At 39.6% G+C, this 18,824-nt stretch overlaps 1 protein-coding gene across 1 annotated transcript in view; it reads left to right on the top strand.

Annotated features, from left to right (window-relative positions):
* The window catches only part of UNC5D (unc-5 netrin receptor D), a 148,301-nt gene that overhangs the window by 52,652 nt on the left and 76,825 nt on the right, over positions 1–18,824 (top strand). Inside the window, exon 4 of the mRNA XM_024217705.1 lies at positions 18,230–18,410. Coding sequence (XP_024073473.1) covers positions 18,230–18,410 — 181 coding nt within the window. The remainder of the gene's footprint in view (positions 1–18,229; positions 18,411–18,824) is intronic.

The following is an 18,824-nucleotide window of genomic DNA, read 5'->3' on the forward strand; positions in this document are numbered from 1 at the left end:
TTTTGTCTACACTACTTGATTTGACTCTGTCTTTTTGCACAAGTTTGTGGTAGCAGATGCAACTTCACTGAAACCACATACAAATCAGTGGTAACAGTTAGCCAAGCATTTAAAAGACTGATCCCGTTTTTTAGTCAGCCAGCCAATAGAGAGGGAAGCAACTACTTTACAAGCATGTTGTATTTATGGCCACCTGCCAACCTGAAGTGGGAAGAATCTGAGACTATAACTCAGAATCACTTCTGTGGCTGCCACTAGACTACTAGGCTGAACTAGATTATTCATGGCACTTTGTTCCCCTATTCTGTCAAATTCAGGGGATTGTGGTATCTGTCCTCACCACAGATATCTGGTACAATGGTATTTATCAGCCCTTCTATGCTTGGGTCCTCAGTGCTATTTCCTACTAGCTGTTTTGCTGCTTTTGTACATTACTACTGCAGCTACTGGATACATCTTAGTCTCTAGAAACATGTCCTTCATTTGAAACATTTGTGTATGTTCCCTCCTGAGAGAGAGAGAGAGAGAGATTCTGGATTCCGTGCAAGCAAATGAACATTACACCTATGGTTCCTTGCAGTAGAGAGCACATTTCTATTTCTGAGTTTTGATTCACACTAAACAAGTCAGTACACAAAGGAGCCGTAAAGGTCACAAAATAGAAATGCTGAAGCAAAACACATTCCTGTTTAATGGGATTGCTGAAATGAGAGAGAGAGAACCTTGTGGTTCCAGTCTGACTAGCTAGTTCCTTTTATGGCTGTATGGATTTAATTTTTTCCAGTCCTGCATTGACCTATATGTATATGTTTGATGTTATTCTTTTCATAAAGTGTTCTTAATGCTGAGTACTTAAGCATAAGAAGATGTCATTTAGTCTTGAAAGGTTATAAATAAAAAGAAGCTATAGGAAATTGTGTGAAGTAATCCTATAAGAATTTACGAAAGATTTCTGTGGGTGCATTTGACAGGGAAACATTGGTGAGGACATTATCTAGAGCTGTTCTTCTGTTCAGGGACAAGTAGAGGCAGGGGAGTTGTTAATTAATATTGTGGTAGCACCTAGAGGCCTCAGCCCCAGTATGCCTGTGGCTTCATCCCTGAAACTTGAGGTTTAGACCTTCAGGACATGTGGTAACTTCCCATTTCCTGCTGAAATTTAACACTTTAACTGTGTTTCTGAATTTACGAAGAGCATCTAGCCCTCTTGCCTGTGGAACTATGTTAATATCCCTTTGGATGGCTTTTCAGTGTGCTTTGAATACCCACACTTCAGTACTGAAAGCATAAACAGACCCCTGCCACTTGAGTTAAAGGATTAAATCCATTAGCTGGTAGAAGCAGCAGGCTATTATCCTCTGAGCAGCCACTGAAGGGGGACACTCCCTGCACAAACATGTTGTACTGCCACATGAGCAACTTGGATTCAGGAGCCAACACTGCAAGATTGCTTCTCTTGCTGCTGGAGTTCAGCCATGTTATTGAGATGATTTTTGGGAGGGGCCGGCTGTTCTTTCAGCTTCTCTTCTGGTTAATTGGTGAAGTAGCATTGACTGGGGGAATATTTGCCTGAGTCATGTCAGTCAGGGAAGATAAGGCCAGTGTGAAAGAAACAAGGTTGCAAAGGGGGGTGAGGTTCATGTGGAGGACTGTTGCTTTACATGTAAAGTAAAGCATGTAAAGTATATGCAAATAGTGCTTTACATCTGCATAATATTTCACACACTCCCATTTTATGGCTAGGGAAACTCAGGCATAGAGGATAAAGCTACAGAGGGAGTCTGTCTCCAAGCAGGGCTTAGAACTTGGAGATTCCTTGATCGGTGTCAGAAATATACTATACTGTCTCAGTCAGAACAACGGATGAAAGGAGGTCCCCGGGTAACTGAAGGAGAGTGAGAAAGGCAACAAACTCCTTTGAATCTGTTCTAGGCTTAGGGCAGGCTCTGGCAGAAGACTGATACCATAATTTTCATGCAGTACGTCAGGCTACGTTAGCTGTTTTTGATCCTCTCCCATTAGTGCCCGTTTTGCTAAATTGCCCGGTGGTCGCAGGAACAGCTGGTTTACTTACAATTGTGACTAGTACTCTCATTCAGAAGGAGGGGAGGGAGCGTGAAGATGCAAGATGCCCTTGGAGAAGGGCATTTCTATATCCACGGCATTTTACTGCAGGTTTGAAGGTCAGATGTGGCAAATGCCCTGATAAAGTGTAATCTGCACATTCCTAGTCACTTATGCTTCTTGGTCTGTTAGATGCCTATGCTGTTGTTTGCTCTTCACCTTCCTCTCATCTCTTGATTTTTGTGATTCCTGTGCTTCTCGTCCTCGTGCTACCTTGAGGCTGCTGTCTTACAGCTTAATCTTTTTCAACTTCTCTTCCATCCCTTTCTCCCTATACTTATTGACAATGCTACAAATGTGTGGCCCGTTCTCCAGCCCCCTTTTCCCTTTAACACACTCTCTTTAGGTGACCATATCATATTCCCTTGTTTCAACTACTACTGCTAGTATCTGTTCACCTCTCTTTCTAATGACCCATTTCCAAGAGTGTCTGACATCACTGCCCGAATCTCTTGTCACCATTCCAAACTCAATGGGCTGTAAGTGTGCATAGTACTCTACGGTTCTGATACAGTTGGGATAACCGATATGCATGTCACAATGGGACCTAAATAAATCAGTGCGCTCTAAAGATTTCTGAAGCTGTGTTTTTGTTGAGGTCACTGGGGGCATGTCTACACTGCAGTTAAAATCCCAGCCTGTGCCAGCTGACTTGTGCTCATGGGTCTTGGGTTAAGGGGCTGCTTAATTGCGGTGTAGATGTTTGGGCTTGGGCTGCAGCCTGAGCTCTGGGAACCTCCCACCTTGCAGGGTCCTAGAGCCCAGGCTCCAATCTGAGCCTAAACTTCTACACCGCAATTGAACAGCTCTTTAGCCTGAGCCCACGTCAGCTGGCACGAGCCAGCTGCGGGTTTTTAATTGCAGTGTAGACATACCCTGGGTGTTCCATCTGGAGCAGCTGCAAAATTGGGCTTTTAAGATACAATCTTATCTTGGGGGTGATAGCATCACACACTTTTGTACATGAATTTCCTTTGCAGAAAAAGCGTAGGATTCTTAATGTCACAGCAGCCAAGCATATATTGCAATTTCCTGTTGGGCTAGTACAGGGGAAATTGCTGGGATTTCTGTGTCTGCTACAAAACCGCTGCTTAGTACAGTTCAGGCTAACTAGAGAACATGCACACAGGAAACATTATGTAGTATTTAAAGAAGACTGGGAACATCCTGGGTTCTGTTCCCATCTCCATCATAGATACGCTATGTGGCCTTGGACATGTCACTCAACTGGTCTGTATGTTTCAGTTTCTCCATCTATAAAATGGGGATTATAATACACCTCTACCCCGATATAATGCGGCCCGATAAACACGAATTCGGATATAATGCGGTAAAGCAGTTCTCCGGGGGGGCGGGGCTGTGCACTCCGGTGGATCAAAGCAAGTTCAATATAACGCGGTTTCACCGATAACACAGTAAGATTTTTTGGCTCCTGAGGACAGCGTTATATCGGGGTACAGGTGTACTTACCTCCAGGGGTATTGAGCTTAATACATCATAGGTTTATGTGATAATAACAGTACTTGCCAATTCTATAGTACTTCTCCTCAGTGGAACATTCCTTTGCAGTCAAGGCTAATGGGAAAATAATTTTTAGTTTATATGTAGTACTCTACACTGCAGTCTCTTTACAGAATCACTGATTCCGTATGTGTGCCAATGGGTCAGAACCATACAGTACAAATTAGAATACTGAGCAATAAGGATGTGTATTGGCAAATACTGCCAGTAAATAGCCACTTATTTGTATCAGAAATATTGTGGCCTTTCCTACTGTTTGAGAGCTTTAATTCTGATCAGTGTTTCTGAGTGGAAAATAGTGATATTTTTTCCCATTTAGTCCAATAAATTTTAAGTCGTAGGGTCAAAATTTGATAAGGACAAAGAGATAATTTTAAAGAACAACAGAAGGCTTTCTCTGTGGAATCTTGTTTCTGCTCCAGCACTTTCTGTCAGTGCCAAGAAAGATGTTTTAAGTATTCAGGGCAACTTTTTCCTCCATTAGGGGCACTCTGCCATTACTCAGTGAGGTTGCAAGAGGTCAGCAGATGTCTCCACCAGGAAGTGGGAGCACATGAATGATCACCCGTTGGGGACTCAGACTGTAATGCATCCACTTTTCTCCAAGGCTCTGGACAGATTGAACAATAGAAATGTAGCATTCACAGGTAGCCTCTCAGGAGATGGGTAACTCAGGATATTGCTTGTGTATTGTTTAGAGACCTCTTCATTACTAATGCTGAGATGTTCCATTTGGTTTGGACCAGGATTTTAAAGCTGGGTAGGTCATGTGAACACTCATTCGATTTAAATTTATATATTTAGGGTTAAATCTTGGCTCCATTGCAATCAATGGCAAAACTCCCATTTGACTTCAATGGGGTTAGGGTTTCATCTGCAGAGCCTGATTCTAAAATGTGTCAAGCACCTTCTCCCTCCATTGAATTCAAATGGATGTGAAAGTGCTCAGCACTTTGCTGGATTGGACCTGGAACTTCTGTCTTCTAAAGGGAACCCTGCTTCTGATAAAATCAAGGTTCGTCTCGGTTTAGATTATGGAATTTACCTTCCCCTTAAGGAGCAGGATTAACGTGATGTATTTTAGTAAACTAAAGCAGCGGTATCTCTATACAAGGTGATCAATCTATCATTTAATTCATTGTGTTCAATTGAGGAATACTAGGAGCATCTTGACCCATATGCAAAAGAAGAAGGGAAAATCAAAATATAATCCTTTCTAAAATGAACATTGTCACTATGCAATGAGTTCTTGCTGTAAGTGGAATCCCATTTTCTGCATTTCAATGCATTGAAACAACTAGGGATATTGAGCCAAATTCTGCTTTCAGTTACACCATCATCAGTCCACAGTCACTCTGTCATAGCTAGCGAATCTACAACAGAGGAAAATCTGATGTTTTTGTTCTGCATCATTACATCGGATTTCCAGTATAAAATGATATTCCATGATATCTAATCTTCTAAAAAGGGAGAGTGAAAGACACTCAACAAAATATAACAAAAACCATATGTGAGCGTGTTAAAGCAGCGTGGTCCAACACATTCCTAAATTGCAATAGAAACCAACATTAACAAACCATGCAAAAACAAAGGAGGAAACTGGTTTTGAGCTTCACCCAACAGGATGTCCTAGGTTTGCTCTGGTGTATGTTAAGGATGAGAAGGCACCAGAGTCACAGGTTTTCAAAGAGAGTGGCAACTGAGATCAGGAAGGACAGAACTGTTTACCGTCTTTTGGGAAAAGCATCCAGATGGTCCCTTGGATGGGCTGGTAATTAACTTCTGTAAATGTTAATACTAAAAACTTGAAGCACATCAGCAGGACATTGGGCAGTTAGCATGGTGTGATCATCAATGAGTCTTGTTTTTCTGAAGGTCTTTGAGCAGACAGGCTTTCATGTCCTTCAGTAATAACAATCTAAGTGTGTTTACTCAGTGTTGGCCATAAAACAAAGTGTGTTCTAATAATACAACCAAATGGTCCCAAGTATAGAAACCCGCAACTTTCTAATTCATCAGAGATGTAGTGTCACTTTTGGAGCATTTGGGGCTGAGAGACTGCTGCAGAAAACTGGTTAAGAGGCAGCCCAACTTACAAAAATCATCTCATTCTATTTGTGTCTCTCACTTCTGAAGTGGGAACCATCATCATTTTCTGCCTCACTGCAGAAAGATGGAGAATAATAATAATAAATAACTTGGTTTGTAAGGGAAGAAACCTCTTTCCTTTCAACAAACGTCCCTTTACAATTACAGTGGTTTGGAGGATTTCTGTTAAACTTGGAAAAATAATTCAAACTCTCCAGTGTGGGAAAGCAAAACAAGGACAGTGTGGCAGATAACTGTGCACTGAAACTTTTCCCCTTAATGGACTCAGCTGCTTTCTACTGCAGACATATTTGTCATGTGAGGTCTAGCTGCATTTTTTTAAACTACACACCTTATGCTTGTCTCCAATATAGGAAGGGTTTCCTGTGGTACCATTCTGCAGATGTAACATGGTTGTATTTGGCTAGTAAACAATCGGGAGCAAGCTTAATAAAAAGGCAAAACTAAAACATTGTAGCATTACAGGTTTAGAGGTTTTTTTCCTCCTCCAAACATAAATCTCTGCCTATTTAAATTACAAAGGGAATGTTGCAGGAGAAAATACTACATTATTCTAGCAGCAAATGTGATGCTCAGTTGCACTTAGTATGCATCTGGACACATATCCTAAATGTAACTCATTTGTTAACCAATAATTGTATTTCTTCAGCTGTAGATATAGTGCCTGAGTTCAAATACTTATTCCCAGTGTGCATAGGAGAAAGATTCATTAGTGGATCTTAATGACGTTTCCATTAGTAAGATCTTACCTGCAGTATTCTATAAACAAAAAATGGTAATGTTTGAAGATTACTGTTTTCCAAAGAAGTATTGTATCAGGCATCGTAACAGTTAAGCCATAACTCTGAGAATAATACATATATAGTCCCTTGTGCTATTCTACTCACTGCAGAAGTAGTGAAGTTGCTGCTGTAATCAAGAATAGGGGCCCACACAAACAACCAAAAGGAAGTAATTTATCGCCTATGGTCCCAGTACATTTATCATGATGCTACAGAGTGCTAGAGTTAACAATCCTGTTTCTGAACTGCAGGTATATGTAGGTCAACCATCTTGAATAAATATTCCTTGTTAATGAACTTGTGGGCTTCGTAAGAATGCTAGGATTTAAAAAAAAACAGCAGAATCAAATGAACATGTGAATTAAATAGTTTAAGATTCTCATACTCTTACTTTGAGAAAACCAAATACATTGAAAGACAAATGCTGACAAGAGTGCAAGCCTGCTTCCACTGAGAACAATAGCAAAATGAGGCAGTGTTACCCAACGGTTGGGACACTGGACTTGGACTCAGGAGACTTGAGTTCTACTCTGGGCTCTACCACTAGTCTGCTAGGCAAGTCACTTAACTGCTCCATGCCTCAGTTTCTCCAGCTGTAACATGGGGATAATGTCATTCACCTGCTTTGTAGAGTGCTCTGTATAGGTAATAGTAGTATTGTTAAAACTCCCATTGACTTCTGTGGTGCAGCAACAAGTCCCAATTTCAAGACTTTAAACATAATAGTCATAGGTTTAAGTCAAGGTAAAGACAGTCACTACTTACCCTGCTTTGTTACAGTAAATTTTAAATGTTAATTTTGATCCACCTCTTATTGTTGAAAAGATGTTTTGTCTCCCAGTCCATCCAGTTCTTAACAATATTGGATGATCCAGATAATGGGCTTGCTTCTTCACTGCCTTGCACCTTTGGTAGCTATTTAAAATTTGTAAAAAATGGGTGTGTAATGCTAATTAATCAGAGTGTCTTACACTCTCTTTGCAGAAGTCTAACAATGACACTAGCTGCAAGGCAGGGGGAATCAAAAGTAGAACTTTGTACAATTCTAATAGTTTCCATTTTGTGGGTGATAGTATGACATAACCCTTTTATTTTTCTAATACATGCCAATTGTTTTCTATCTTAATGCTTCTTCATATTGCTTAGGTTACACAAGCAACAGGTATTTATGCTGCTGAAGGGATGAATTTTAAAATAGAAAATAAGTACATTTTTCATTTAACTTTTTGTAATTTTGCCAGAAAATATAGAGATTAGGTGATAAAGTTTCTATGTTGACGCTGAAAACCTGCATGCTATCTAAATCATTCAAAGTTCATGACCTATGAAATCAAGTTGATGGTTCTGATAAACATTTTGAGTTGACAAGACTCCTGTCTCATTTAATGATTTTTGTTTCCTCTTCCTTTTAAGTTTAATAGGGCCAATGGTTCCTATTCATAATGCATTTTTATATCCTAACTATAGATTGAATAGTGATATTATCCTTGTTCTGCTTGAATAGTATATATGGACCTAAATGTATCAGACTGATATATTAGCACATGATCCTGAAAACACAGGCATGCATAGTGGTTACTTCAGTAGATACTGGAGCTGCTCTGTAATAATTTATGAATACTGTATGTTGACCTGGTTCCTGGCTTGTTTACAGTGTGAATATGTTGGTTTAGTTTAATAGGGGGGTAGTTGTAAGGAAAAAACAAACAGGAAGGCAAACATTGGCTAAAAACAATCTACCCTTTGGCAAACACATAGAAGTTGTTAAGAGACATGTCTGAACTATTACCTTTGAAGATTTGACCTCCTGGCTCCAGCCGAACTTACAAAACTGGATTTGATAAGCATGGACAAGGTCTGGGAACCAAAAGATCAAAGGGCAGTAATAGTTTAAAAAGGAAAACTCTCTGAAGATAAGGGAAGTTCTTTGAGGGAACCAGACTGATATACAGGACTCACTGGGATGTTTGAAGAAGGCTTCCCCTGCCTAGGATACCGTCAGGGGATAGACATGCATGTGGATTGTTGTTTTAAGATCCTTTTAATCTAAATGGTTGGTTTCAACTGCAAAATAAACAATACTGCAGTTTAAAGAAGGCTGTTTGGTCAATATATACAGCTCTGTTCACAGACTCCCAAAGGGCAGAACTGTAGGTGTCAAACCCAGTTGGGCCTGCTGGATAAGCATGGTTGATACATTGGGCAATAGCCCAGGGTCCAGTCTAAGAGTGGGAGACTTGGGGAATTCCACCTCAGGAGAGGAAAGGGCCTGAGACCTGACACCTGAGGAGATGTTCTCGGAGAGACCAGAAAGTGGTCATAAGTGCAGCTAGTCCAGAGCTGTGACACTTACTACCATGAGAATTCCTGTTAAAAACAATATGAATACACAAGAGTCTATTCTATTCAGAATCTTTTCGCCATACTCATCACTGTAGTATGTGAGCACTACACTTGATAGCAATTGTTCAAAGGATTTGGCCTTTATTTCTTTCAAGAAAATAAAGAATAAACTGGTGGAGGGTGGAGGAATTGCATTCTTTTGTTTTTGTTTTTGTTTTTCTTAATGTCACATCATAATGTTTGATTGCAAGCATATAAAACGAAAGGACACTGCAATCTCTTTGTTTATAGCTTTTGGTTTCACTTACTATGTGTGCTCTGTGATGATTTTCTTATCCCCAAGAGCTTGGTAAAAATGAGATATTGCATATTGGGATGACATCTGCAAAACATTGCAAAGACCCCCCCCCCCCAATATTCTTATCTTTTGTATCAGCTACATTTATAATTACCTTGTAAATGCCTGTGCATTGAAAAACAGATGAAGTCCAACTAGCAGCACCATGGACAGCATCTCTGGAGCCTTGAGTTATTTGTCTATCTTTCAAACAATCCTGATTCACAGAATCAAGAAATACACTTTTAGTACACATTGTACACTTTTAAAATAAGGTCTGTGAAATGCTATATATCTTTTGTTTGCAGGCTGTCTAGCTAAAGAAATGCACCAAAAGAGCCTCATCTAATTTGCTCCCCTATTCACCTGAGCTACAGTCAGGGGACTTGGGGTTTCAGCTTCAGCCAGGTCATTTATTTCTTGCTCACCAGAAAATAATTAAAGTAAAATGATCCATGAGCATTGCCTTACTGGAAAAGGTACCATATAAACCCACATAATAATTTTTGGTTTTATTAGTGCTGTGTCATTGTGCCGTATTTCCATGAAGGAAAGGCATGGAATTCCTATTCAAATGTGATTCTTATTCCTGCAGAAGGAAAGTGCCTATGAGGTGACTCTTTGCTTTCAAATTTGATCATCTTGAGAACCTACAGAACAATGTCCTAAATGCTATGATTTAGTCAACACTGAAAGCCTCCATACCCTGAACATTGCAACTAAAGATGAGCTAACAGATCACAGTGTTTGAAATTATTTATGGCTATCTTTTGTGATCCCCCCACCCAACTCCCTAATTCCAGTCTATTTGGAATATTCTGTGGATGGATTCATTTTTGGTGGTGGATTTCAGAGCCCTGGCTGAGTAATGGTAAATATGTCACTATGAAGCGGGTGTAACACAGTATCTGAGATAGGGAGGTGTGGGCAGCAATGGCATGTGTTGTGCCTGAGCATCACCATCCTCTGTCTTTTCTTAGAAAATGCAATAGATGGGGGCCAGTTAAAGGGAAATATAAAGAAAATTGATGGTGTAGGAAAATACCTACACAGGCACTTGCCTTATAGAAGCTCACTATTACACCAAACCATACATAATATCTTTCCAGAGACAAGGTTCCCACACCACCTCCCTGCAGTTTACATAAAAGCTCAGTTTGATTTATGAGTTAGTTGGCACATCAGATTTTTGTAATGAGATTATACATTCAGTCTAATGACAGAAACATACGCTTACCAGAACAGTATGATGGCACCATGATTAACTGATTTAGTAACAGCATTCCCTCCATGAAATAGTTTAGACAATGCAGTAGGTATAGTTGACCCAATCTTATACTAGGGATTTGCAATGAAGGTTAATGCCTTTTGATTGTATTGATGAAATACCAATGTGATCATAAAGGTAGATATGAATGGGTTGGATCTGGCATGAGGGATCTCCTTAAAGGTCTCAGTAATTAGAGTACCTGGTGTGCCTATGCTCACCCATTGTAACTGTGCAGTCATCAGGGACTCTAGAGCAAGATCTCCCTTCATTATAAGAAGGATGGGGGCAATGCATGGAGCTCTGGTATAAGCATCTCTTGTATTATTTATATCATGATACCCATGCAGAGAAAGTGTCACTTGAAACAGCTTCACGATAGTTGTTGTTACAGGAAGGTGAGTAGAATGAAGAACTGAAGGAGACAGGCCTCCAAGACCCTTGGTTACTGATTTTTGTATAGCCTTCTGCTAGTTTTATGGTGCTAGCTCAAAATTATATCTGCCAGCTTTATACCATTGATTTGAAAGTTATTGGTTGGGGGGGATGTTATTTTAAAAATGGATGATTGGTAGATAGAACAGCTGTTATTGACAAAGAACATAGGTATGAAGTACACCTGCTATACATGATTATTTCTTGTAGTTTTGTTCTCTGTATGGTCTCTGCCTTTGCATTTTGTCATTCTATCCCTCTCTCCCCCTTTTTGAATCATATTGCAACAAAAAACTGCAGTAAATATCAGAGGATTCGTGGTATTTAGCTTTTACCATGTGCAGATATTTTTAAAATGGACGCATTAAAGGTAATTTCTCCTACAGAATAGTCCATGTGTTTTGGTGCCACTTATTACCAGACGTTTAGTTTTGATTCCTGCAATGAATACAAAATTAGAGGCAATGTCACAGTTACATAAAGTTGCTTTCTAACTATAATTCCATCTGATATTGTGTGTGTGTGTAATGTGAAAACAAAAATTGGGGGGGGGGAGTTGTAAATCAGGACAAAACAAAGCATGGGGAGTAGATGAACCGGGGGAGAGGGGGTTGGTGATGTGAGGTATGGAGCCTTTCATCCATAGGTCAGTGATTTTAAATTAGTCTCTAGTCAGGAGTGGCCAAATGTTATCTGCAGGATTTTCACTGATCAATGTCTTCTGTGAAACTGTTGTGTGGTCTAAGTGCCAGTTGTGCTACCTAGGTTTACACACACATAATGAAAAGACAGACCCTGCTCCAATGAGCTTGTGATGGGTTGGGTCACAGAGACCCCCTTGGGACTGTCACCTGATGTGCTGAAACTACCTCTGAGCCCGTTTTCCACTACCAGCTTGGGACTCCAGAACCCTGTCTTGTTGATCCAGACACACAAGCCTGCTGCAACACAGACCCAGGGTCTGAACCATGCCCCCCAAGGCTGCAGACTTTAACCAAAACTGCTCAGCAGGTTTCCTATCTCCAGCACCCAGAAACCCAGCTCCCAGTGGGATCCAACCCCCAAATAAATCCGTTTTACTCTGTATAAAGCTTATACAGGGTAAACTCATAAATTCTCTGCCCTCTATAACACTGATTAATTCCTGGGGGAGCAAACAGCTATGCATATCTCTCTATCACTTACTCTGGGTTTAATAATAAACAAAAGTGATTTTATTAAGTATAAAAAAAGAAGGATTTAAGTGGTTTCAAGTAATAACAGACAGAACAAAGTAAGTTACCAAACAAAATAAAACAAAACACAGAAGTCTAAACCTAATACATTTAAGAAACTGAATACAGGTAAATCTCACCCTCAGAGATGTTCCAATAAGCTTCTTTCACAGACGAGACTCCTTCTTTGTCTGGGCCCAATCCTTTCCGCTGGTACAGTTCTTGTCAGTTCCAGCTCAGGTGGTAACTAGGGAATTTCTCAAGACTGCAGCCCCTTGTTCTGTTCCACCCCCTTTTATATCTTTGGCACAAGGTAGGAATCCTTTGTCTCTCTTTGGGTTCCCATCCTTCTTTCTAAATGGAATAGACCAGGTTTAAGATGGATTCCAGTATCATGTGACATGTTCACATGTCCTGTGAGACTTCATTACTCACTGGCTGGCACCCAGGTATACAGGAAGGCTTACAAGTAAACAGAGCCATTTACAACCAATTGTCCTAGCTAATGGGAGCCATCAAGCTTCCAAGCCACCATTAATGGCCCACACTTTGCATAATTACAATAGGACCTCAGAGTAATACTTCATATTTCTAGTTTTAGATACAAGAATGATACAGTCATACAAATAGGATGAACATTCAGTAGATTATAAGCTTTGTAATGATACCTTACAAGAGACCTTCTGCATAAAGCATATTCCAGTTACATAGTATTTACACTCATAAGCATATTTCCATAAACATATGAAGTTCAACGTCACAGAACTTACAATCTAAGTATAAAACAAATGATACCCTTTGCTTGCCTTATCCATTGTGTCTACCTGGTAACTGAGAGAGAGTTGTGATTAGTGTAATTAGCAGCAGTCATCTCACAAGCAGCAATATATCTAAGTGTTTTTCTAAAGTGCCATCCACCATAGTGTCCAGCACTGATAGAGTATATTTGTCTTTAAAGCATGAAACTGATCCAAAAATCTTAATACACTTTTGAAGATGCAAATGATGGCTTGTTGCATAAGGACTTGAGGCAGCAATGGTGTTGGCTTAATTGATAAGAGAAGGTTAAGGGAATATTTACTAATTTTCCCAATTTAGAAGGGAGACTGTTTAAAAACCTGTAAAGTAACAAGGTAATAGGAAATATTGTTGCAGCTATTAGCCAGATGTTGACCTTTCCCATCTTAAGATCGCACAGCATTTATCTTGGATCCAGAAGGCAATTGATTCTCTCTTCAAGGGGAGCTGACATTCTAACTATATTATCTCTGATATATGTGTACTCTGGTTATTGACCAAATGAGAAAGTCAGATGCTGTAGGTAAAGGGCAGGATAGTTTAATCTAAATGCAGAGGTACTAAGGTCTTTTGTATTCTGACCTATAAAATTATCATTTGTGCCCAAAGGACCTCAAGTCTGCATTGTTCCTGTGGGTTATTAAATGTCTATATATTCTCAAACAAGATACACGAGAGAGAACAGAAAATCTAAGCATATTAGTCGGTCCTGCAAGTGAATAAGCTGTTCTAATTGCTGTGGAAGGGATACTTCATTTTGAATCTTAAATCAGTTAGTGGAGATTTGATTTAAAATTTAAAACTTGGGGAGGCGACAGTGGTGCGTGCGTGACATAGAAAATCGATTAAAATAAAAATGTTTTCATTATCTCTTCCTATGGTAATTCTAAAAATGGTGTCCCCTGAAATCCTGTGAAACTGGAATATGGCAAGGTGGGGACGGTGCTTAGGAACCAGAGTGTGCAAATAACCAGAACAAGGGGAAACTGATCACTCTATTCTTCATTGTCCAAGCTGAATAAAATGTAAAAAAAGATTTGATGTAAATTAGGTATTTAGTAATTTTGTTTTAATAATCTTGAGGCTGTGATTTTTATATTGCTCATTTTATTGAATGATATAGACAATTGCTTGAAGTATTTCTGAAATTACTAGGTAGCCCAACGGGAAGTAGTAGTATTTATGTGTACTGTAGTGGCATGTAATCATGAACCAGACCCCATTGTGCTAACCATCAAGCATGTAAGAGAGACTGTCCCTATCCCAAAGACCTTACGATGTATCGAATTAAATAATATAGTTCAATAAGGATTTCTGAATGTAACACTTCCCAAACCTGTATCCTATTCAGACAAAGACCCATCCAATATGACATAGCGACTTAAACTGACAAAAAATATCCAGTCTCCACCCAGGGTTGTATGCAAAAAACTTTTGTCTGCATCACCCTCTTGAAATATTCCTCTAAAGAGAATAGAGAGCCCCCCAGGTGTAAATTGGCGTAGCTCATTGAAGCGAACAGGTTTATGCCTGTTTAAGGGCCCAGTCCAGCACCCTTTGAAGCCAGCAGAAAGCCTCCCAATGACTTCAGTGATCTTTGAATCAGGCTCTAAAAGCCACTGAGGATTTTGGCCTGTAAAAATTTTTTTTTTTTTTTTTTTGCCATCTCACTCATGAGAAGCACCTTTGAAAAGGACAGGGTTTAAAAAGAGTCATGCTACCTTTCCTAACTCTTCTCCGCAATGTCTGCCTAATCTGTATTGCTGCCATCATCAATATTCTGATGGACATTTACAAGTCCCCAGGGCACTTTGAATTTGTAATCGGGAAATTGGAAGATGCGTGTCCATAATATTTATACGGGTACATATTTAAATATGATTCATATGCATACATTAATTTGATTACATTTTTTGCACAGGCTAAGCATTATTAGACTTCATCACTTAAAGCATCTCACACGGTTGTTTTGTGCCTATGAAGTTGGCACTGAAATATTTTTATGGTATATTTTCAATAGACAGAAAAATGGATGAGCTTTTTAGTTAGTGCACTCTTTGTCTTAAATATAACTAACTCCCACTACAATCTACCTGCGATATGCTGTGCTTAACTGATTTCATTTTGATAGTGCTGTAAGCTGGTCTCTGATAATTGCCTTCTGTAATTGGAACAAATTTATGATTATGCTAATTCATCCTCTGCCACCCAATGTAGAGAAGCTGAGTTAATCCATATCTGCCCCTGCATTTCTTTTGTAGATCATTACATGATTAGCCTTTGGTGGAAATTTATGGGAACATTTTAATTCTGAGCAGGCCTGATTTCTGGGGAAAAAACATTTTTATATATAAATTTAAGTTGCATTATAGACAGTCATTCTGAAACTTAGTTCATGAGTCAAGCATTAAAGATCTTCAGACAGTCTAATCCTTAAAAAGGCAGCTATTTTCAGCATATTATAAGCAATTGCATGACATCCACTGATGATAAAGCAAGGGAAGTTAAATGCTAATGAATTTTAAGTCAACTCTTCAGAGATCCCAGGTTAAAAATTCAGAGTTAGTGTTTCATTTGGATATGGAAATGTGGTGAATTATCTCACACCTTTGCTTTTTGTGTCCTTTGTGGAGAAGTTATCTAAAGGGAACCTAGATCACTGGAAATGGTAAAATAAAAAAAGCCAAGTTAGCAGTTCATCCTTTAAAAAATTGCTTTCTAAACTCCTGCTGCTTTAGAAGTATTAATCAGATGTGGCAGAGGCACCTTTCTGGTTTAAAGAAAGTACTTTTCTAGGAGAAGGGGGTCTTGCAGTGGTGGCTGGGATTAGTGAGGAGAATTCACAGTGCTGTCAAACATGCAGATAAAAAGCAAAAGGCACTGCATGCCCTCTCTTACAAATCATCTTTTGATTGCACATCTCTCAATGCTTTCACGTTTATGTTCCGTCTGTTTAATGTTCTCCCTTCACACTGATCATCATTCTTTTAAATGCTTTGCATTAATGTAAACGTTTTTCATTCGCAATCTCAGGCTCAGTAAACAATGGATCACAGTGCACTCTCTCTCTCTCCTGGAAAATATTGAGTTGTCTAGAGGAAAAATAGCATGAGGTCCAAAAGTGCTGCTGTAACAGAAACCAGGAACTAAAAAAATTGATCTGATGAGAGAGTCAAAATGTAAAATATATATATAGTTGTAAAATCATGCACTCCAGTCTGCACTAGCACTATTCACGTTTGTCATTTCATTTAAATATCACTAGACATGTTTGTCATTTCCTTGCACATAAAGTGAATGTAATTCTGACTGTGACCATTGGAATTCTGCCACTTGACTTGTTCTGGTGCTGTAGGCCCACAGTTTAACAGTTGCAATCAGACTATTCCTCATCAAAGAAACTAGGGATCTAAGTTAAAGTTAATTGCATGGAGGAAAATGAATAGTATGTGGATATCAATTCACTGGATAGTTTCCTACCTCACTCAGACTAAAGGGAACTGTAATAAGCCTGTGTAAATACATCTAAAGAATTATCATTGACGGAGGAAGAGTATCAAATAATCTCTAGGTGGTAAAAAAAGGAAGGATAGCCCCTAAAGCTAAAAATGAGGAAGACACCTTAAAAGGTACCTTCAAATACTGCTTACACATCCTATGTAATCCCAGTAAAATGAATAGGCCAGAACTTGAACCTGAGGCCTTGTCTACACTACAGGGGAAATTCGATCTAAGCTACGCAATTTGAGTTACCTGAATAGCGTAACTCAAATCGACGTAGCTTTGATCTACTTACCACGGGGTCCACACTACGCGATGTCAACGGGAGACGCTCTCCCGTCAACTCCCCCTACTCGTCTCAATCTGGTGGAGTACAGGAGTCAACGGGAGAGTGATCTGCGGTCGATTTAGTGGGACTTCACTAGACCTGCTAAATTGACCGCTGATGCATCGATCGCCGCTTGTCGATCTCCCGGTAAGTGTAGACAAGCCCTTATTGATTAGGTATTGGTAAAAGGGAAGTGATTCTGTTCAGGGATAGATGTCAGCTGAAACACCAGTGAGAATAAATGCAAGGAGTGGGACTGATGAATTAAGGTGTCTATAACTATGTGATTGCTATCCAGACTGAGCAATAGAGGAGGTGGCTTCTAGGATGTGACAGAACATACCTTAGATGTTCATCCACCATTGTGTAGTTTCTCTCTAAACATTCAGTCTGGTCTCACATGCAGCACACAAGTATATGTCCCAGAAACTGTCCTTAAGTTTCCATGAAAGAGAGTGTTAATGAAAAATGTTAAATAATGGTAAGGTTTGAAACACAAAATCCATAACTAATGTTATGGTGATGGGAGCAGTATGAGCACCTAAATACATAGAAGAGTTTAGAATGCTTAATGCTAAACTTAACAATGATGCGGTATCTTTAACTCATCTTGCTGTGATTTCTTTTTTGCCTAATAGCATATGTTAAAAGTAGAGGAGGAAATGTACCCCAAGCTTGAATTTTTCAGATATTGTGTTTATAAAATATGTGACATGACTCAAATGTGCATCCAGTGTCTTGCTTAGCAGACCTGTATACTAGTCAATACATTTCTTATATCCATGGGTATCATATAAGAAAAACAGTGCCATAAACCCCGTCTCCCTTCAAAGGCTGGCTTCCATCTGACTGTGTCATGTTGCAGAGATGTTACGAACTATGGGTATGTCAGTTGCACACCTTCTGTCCCCAGCTAACCAAAATGACTAATGGTACTGGAAGAGGAACCTGCTGTCTGGCATGAAATCTAATTGGCTTCGATGGTCTGCTTTTGCAGATTTGTTTATAAACTGGAAAATCTACAAATTGCAGACCATCTGCACAGAACAGTGTGCTAATGAATGCCTGTAGCCTGCAAATCCATAAGCTCATTACCTCAAAGTTGCAAGTCCTTCCACAAGTTCCCAACTGAGGTTATCCATCTGAACTGAGACTTGGAAGGGTATTTGACTTCAGGATACAACCCTACCTACTTTAAGTCTGAAAAACCTGTCTATAAAAATGAGACACATTTGTTCAGCCTCTTAACAGGGTCTAAAGATTCCGCTTCTGTTTTTAGTTTCTCAGTTCTGTAAAACACCAATTCACCTTGCCTTAAATTAATATGTCAGTCAAACATTCCAAGTGGAGAAGTGCCTTGCAGATAGCTTCTGAGTAACAATAACTATCCCTGGGTTGTGGTTATTTTCACTGTGCATCTTTCTCTCCAGCTGTCCTGCTTCATTCTCTTCTCATCTCCCTACCCACCAGGTGGAATGGCTTAAGAACGAGGAGCCCATCGATTCCAACCAGGATGAGAACATCGACACCAGGGCAGATCACAACCTGATCATCCGCCAGGCCCGTCTGTCTGATTCCGGGAACTACACTTGCATGGCTGCCAACATAGTGGCCAAGAGAAGGAGCATGTCTGCAACAGTCGTGGTGTATGGTCAGTGGAAATGTGTAATAATATTTACTGCCTGGATTCTTTGCATCAGTAATAACCAGTGGGTTGCAAATAAAGATCATATTTGTTTGTACAGTGCCTAGCACAATGGGGTCCTTGTCTGTGATGAGGGCTTCCAGGCACTCCAAGAGTATAAATAATCCTTTTTCCAGTTATTAATAAGGTCCACTTATAAGCCTGGCCAAAGAAATAAGCCTTACATATGGTGCTCTTAAGCCCTGATTCAGGAAAGCACTTAAGCACATGTCTAAATACCATTCTAAATAGCGATATGCTCAAGTGCTTCCCTTAATTGGACCTATGTAGCATTATACAAACAGTAGTTAATGAATCTAAGGGCTGGTCTTTTCTACGGGGAGATTGACGCTGCTGCAATCGATGCAGCAGGGGTCGATT

Source organism: Terrapene carolina, unplaced genomic scaffold, assembly GCF_002925995.2.
Source record: "Terrapene carolina triunguis isolate 2854851 unplaced genomic scaffold, T_m_triunguis-2.0 Scaffold53, whole genome shotgun sequence".
NCBI lineage: Eukaryota > Metazoa > Chordata > Testudines > Emydidae > Terrapene > Terrapene triunguis.